The sequence below is a fragment of the Miscanthus floridulus genome, chromosome 2 (assembly GCF_019320115.1).
Source record: "Miscanthus floridulus cultivar M001 chromosome 2, ASM1932011v1, whole genome shotgun sequence".
NCBI lineage: Eukaryota > Viridiplantae > Streptophyta > Magnoliopsida > Poales > Poaceae > Miscanthus > Miscanthus floridulus.
The window spans coordinates 138,090,741-138,095,125 of NC_089581.1; the positions used below are offsets into that span (position 1 = coordinate 138,090,741).

Sequence of the window (4,385 nt, forward strand, 5' to 3'; positions counted from 1 at the left end):
GAGGTGGTACTGGTACAGCCGGTCAGCCGCGCAATCAAATCGATCACGGCCTCCACTCCACTGTCCAGCACGCAAAGGACAGCAACCCATGCGATGACGCGAACAGGCAGATGCACCAGCACTGCTCGGCTAGCCAGTTTTTTTGACGAGCACGGGGACCGAGGCAACGCGGCCGGTCGTACAGGGTGCCAAGCTCGGCGCCAGCGTCTCCGGCGCCGAGCTACCTGCCAAATTAGCGCCACGGCAACATCGAGCCCAGGAGCTCGGCGCCAGAGATGCTAGCACCGAGGTGTGTTAGCTCGACGCCAGTATCGATGGCGCCGAGCTAAGGGTCTAGATTCTGAAATCTTTCCTCCAAGGGTCTACTTATGAGAAACTTTAAAAAAAAGGGCTAAAAAGTAAAAAAATTCGGTGGTTATAGTCCTTTTATTTGTTTCCTCACAAATGGCAGTAGTCTTATAAACACAATTACACAAACAACACGTGAAATTCGTTACTTGAAAGATTGATTGGCCTTCTTATTCGATTGAGTTATGTGATGACTGACGACGTACGTGTAAAAGGGAGAAATAGTTATGGCGTTAAAAAGAAAAGGGAATCCAGGCCACTATTTGAAAGCGCTAATTTGAAGCTTAAACTGTACGTTCCCATTCAACTCTGTTATTATTTTGAGCACATGAAATCCATCCATCTCACCTTGAAAGAAAACATGCTTCAGTTCATGGCAACTTTTTGCTAGCCCATACTGTTTTCTTAATATAGCCCAGCCCACAACTCCACAGCCATAGTAGTCTAACTAGTCCATCACGCGTGCAATCGCACGTTGCACGCGCCGGTAAATCACCTGGTTAAGACGCAGGCAAAAAAGATGTTTAATATTCGAATGGAATGTAATGTTTGAGATAAGTAAAGTTAACCAATTTGTCCTTCAATCTTGGATTAGGTGAAGCTTCACGAATTACCTTTAATTGGTTCAGTCCTTAACCTGATGGGAAAGCGTAGTGCTAAGTGATCATCTGAGTTCCACTGTTTGGTGATTGATAGGAAAGATCCTGCCCACAGAATAAGATCAGGTAATGAGGTGGCCTTAAGAAGATCAATTGTAATTTGAATGTTAGACACAACAGAATGATTTTACCTGGAGATATTGACCCTAAATCTTTGTCATTTGAAGTTGCTCCTGCACCATCAGCAAATGTCCATGATGGAATTCAAACATTCAATTTGGCAGTCTGACCCTTTGTCTGAACAAATAGAAAACAAATGTGCTGACTGCAGATATTTTATCTGAATTTAACTTTTAAAGAATTGGAAATAATTACCTTTGCAAAAATGAAGAATGAAATTTGAAGATACTGGTCAGAAGAGCTGAGGGTTTTGATTTGCTGAGTAACAGTAAGCCCAGCTGCTTTCCAATTGTAAGTGCTTGGTATGTACTGAACGATATTGAGTGCAGGCGAATCTCCTTTCTCCTCAAAGTAAATAGAATCACCAAGTTTTGAAAAGGATTCTATACCTGCAGATGGAAATCATAATATTTCGAAACAAACAATAAGCTCGAAAATAATTGCAACCCCAATTTTAACAGACATAAATTAAAGAGGTTTAAAATGAAGGGGCTAGACACTGCCTTCAGCTTATGGAATCAAAATAAGAGAAACTGTTGACTGAAATCAAGCACAACAATTACTGTGGAATGATCACATCAAGTCAGCACAGATAGATGTTGGTGATTTTTTTACATTACCTATCCCATAACAACACCAGAATGAATCGTACTTTGTTCCCCAACCATGATAACTCACAGCCTTAGAGTGTCCGGGGGCCTAGGGTAGCATGTAAATCATCACACCAGGATCTGTCCCCCTTTGAATGCTTAAAACACCATTTATCAATGTCCTTTCGTAGTAATGTGCACAACTTCACTCAAATGGCAGAGAACCAATGAGAAAAACAAGACAAGCTGGTACTACTTGAGATGCAGTCGTACACTCAGAATTTTACTAATAACAGTAAGAGTTATGCATATCCTTGATTTTCTTAAGCCACCAAATATACTTATATGGGAACGAAGTAAAATAGTCCACTTGTTACCCCTTATGAACAGTATCCAGCAACATAATCAAAACTGTTAAAATCTCTAGTAACAAGATACAATTGAATTTTACCTTGTAAAGAGGATCTCCAGTAACTTCATACCTCATTTGCGCACCAACGACCACTGGAATGTGTGTGTTGGAATGAAATCCAGAAATACTGTCAGCCTGAAATGAAACACATACACACACATGAAGGCTATCACTCAAATGAAAATCCTTCAAGGGGAACAGTACTTTTAATCCATCAATAAAGACCACTACTAGGAACCCGAGTTCAGTTTCCATGATAATACCAGTTGGGTGGTGACATAATTAAAAATGTGTTTGATGTATAGACATGTAGTATTGTAGTGGCCACCGGATGATAAAAGGATTAGATTGAAGTTAGTAATCACAGGTTTTAACATAGTTAAAGATTAAAGACTAAACTGGTTAAGTTCTATTTTAGTCACTATTGTAAATTAGACATAAATAATCCGTATCTATCACCAAATAGCTGAAGATTCACAATTAGCAAATCAGATCAGTGTTCAGCATAACTGAACTGCAAGCAGCCCAAGAAAGCATGGCTTATCGAAGAGATAAGGCAGAGTCAATTAATAGAAAGGAAGCATATCAGCTAGACATGACTATTAATCTATGCTACAATTGTAAGTTTGTAACAAACAACAAATCACCGTTATCATGTAGAGCGGATAGAGCACATCATTCATCCCACCAAACTCATCACTGAGAGACTCCCAGTGCCTCTCAATGCTATATTTCTGTATGACATTCTTCACCCGGTCGCTGCAATAATTAGCCATCTTTACCACCATGTCAAGAACCCTGGAATTTGCAGTCACCGTGTACCGATCAAGAAGACCTTGCATAATCTGCAAACCAAAAATTAAACTCACTCAACTCGGCGACGATATTTACACATTAATGAAGAAGTAGAAACAGAAACACCCGTTCATCAGTTCACCTTTTGGATTGTGTAGTAAGGAGCCCAGACATCCTTGATGGCCTCAACACGATCGAAGAACTCCGAGGGGAAGGCCGACAGGTACCCTGTGCCCATCTTTTTCTTGCAATCGTAGATCACGTCGACAACCGATCACATTTTTGCCAGGTCGCGGACGCGGGCCACCATGCTGGCCGCGCATTGGCCATCGGTGGAGGCCATCCAGGCGGATCTAGTGGAGACGGGGAGGGCTCACGCTGGATCCGGCTGGTCGCCGCAGATCCACCGTCTCCGTTGGCTGCGGGAGGGCGACGGCGTGCTCCAGCCTCAGATCGGCCGCTGGGAGGGGCGCCGCGAGCGGCCGCTCCAGATCCACCACTGAGTTTGCTGACGTGACCTCCCCGTCGTCATGCATGGCCACCACAGAGGTTCCTCCGCCGCTAGAGGTCTATGGGGTGTTAGGGCGTCCACTGGCTGGCCGCACGGCCATGGGGACGACCGGCGACGGAGGGCCAAAACCCTAGGCCGCGCGACCCGCCGCATCGCGTCACGAGTAGGAAGTGGCTTGGTGGTGGTGGTGGAGGAGGAGGGAGGTCGCCGCCGCGCAGAGGGCGGGCCACCGGCGAGGTCGTTCCACGCCATCGCCTGAGCCGCCTCGCGAGCCGGTAGCGAGGGAGGGAGGGAGAGAGAGAGAGAGTGGAGAGGAGGAGGGCGTCGGGGTTGGGGAGAGCTGCCGAGGGCTTCGTAGCGGGCGACGCGTCCTGTAGCGAGCGGCGGAGCCAACACAGGCCGTCGATCGGCTAATCGGACGGATAGCGGATTTTGGGGCGACGTGGCCAGGCTGAGCGGCGGCCAAAGTCCCCCGGTTTGATAATAAGAGATGTATCTAGGCACAGTGACTGGAGAATAGCCGATAGGTGGTCCCGGATGTCTAGTTGATCTTGTGATGAGTGGCTTGAGCTGATTTCTTCCTTATTTGTGAATTCTTCTATGCTGATGAGGATAAAAATGTCACTGTTGTTGTAAGCCGCCATGACGATTGTGGGGTCCTACCGGGCGTGCCAAGAACGTGTGTCGGCATGAAATTTCATCCCGTGCCAAGGGCACACGAGCAAGCCAGAAGGGTTCACTCGATGGAGCTAGAGATCTACCTAGCTTCAGCGCTGGGATAGTGAATCCTACACACTCCTCCTAAGACATGCCAGTCAATTTGACCCTATAATTGACAAGAAAAGAAAGCTAATCAGTAATTTAAGGCAAAACATGCCGGTGTTGCCAAATAGTCCCGAATGTGTGGCTCTAAGAGCCGATATGGAAGGAAATTGACTAAATAGTCGATT

The 4,385-nt window shown here is 45.8% G+C and overlaps 1 protein-coding gene across 1 annotated transcript; it reads right to left on the reverse strand.

Annotated features, from left to right (window-relative positions):
* Positions 1-1,510: 1,510 nt before the first annotated feature.
* Positions 1,511-3,184, reverse strand: LOC136537140 (uncharacterized). The gene is made up of 4 exons (XM_066529206.1): positions 3,067-3,184; positions 2,777-2,974; positions 2,169-2,264; positions 1,511-1,516 (listed from the first exon to the last, which is right to left on the reverse strand). The coding sequence occupies exons 1-4, from the start codon at positions 3,160-3,162 to the stop codon at positions 1,511-1,513; spliced, it is 396 nt and encodes a 131-aa protein (XP_066385303.1). The 5' UTR covers positions 3,163-3,184.
* Positions 3,185-4,385: the final 1,201 nt, after the last annotated feature.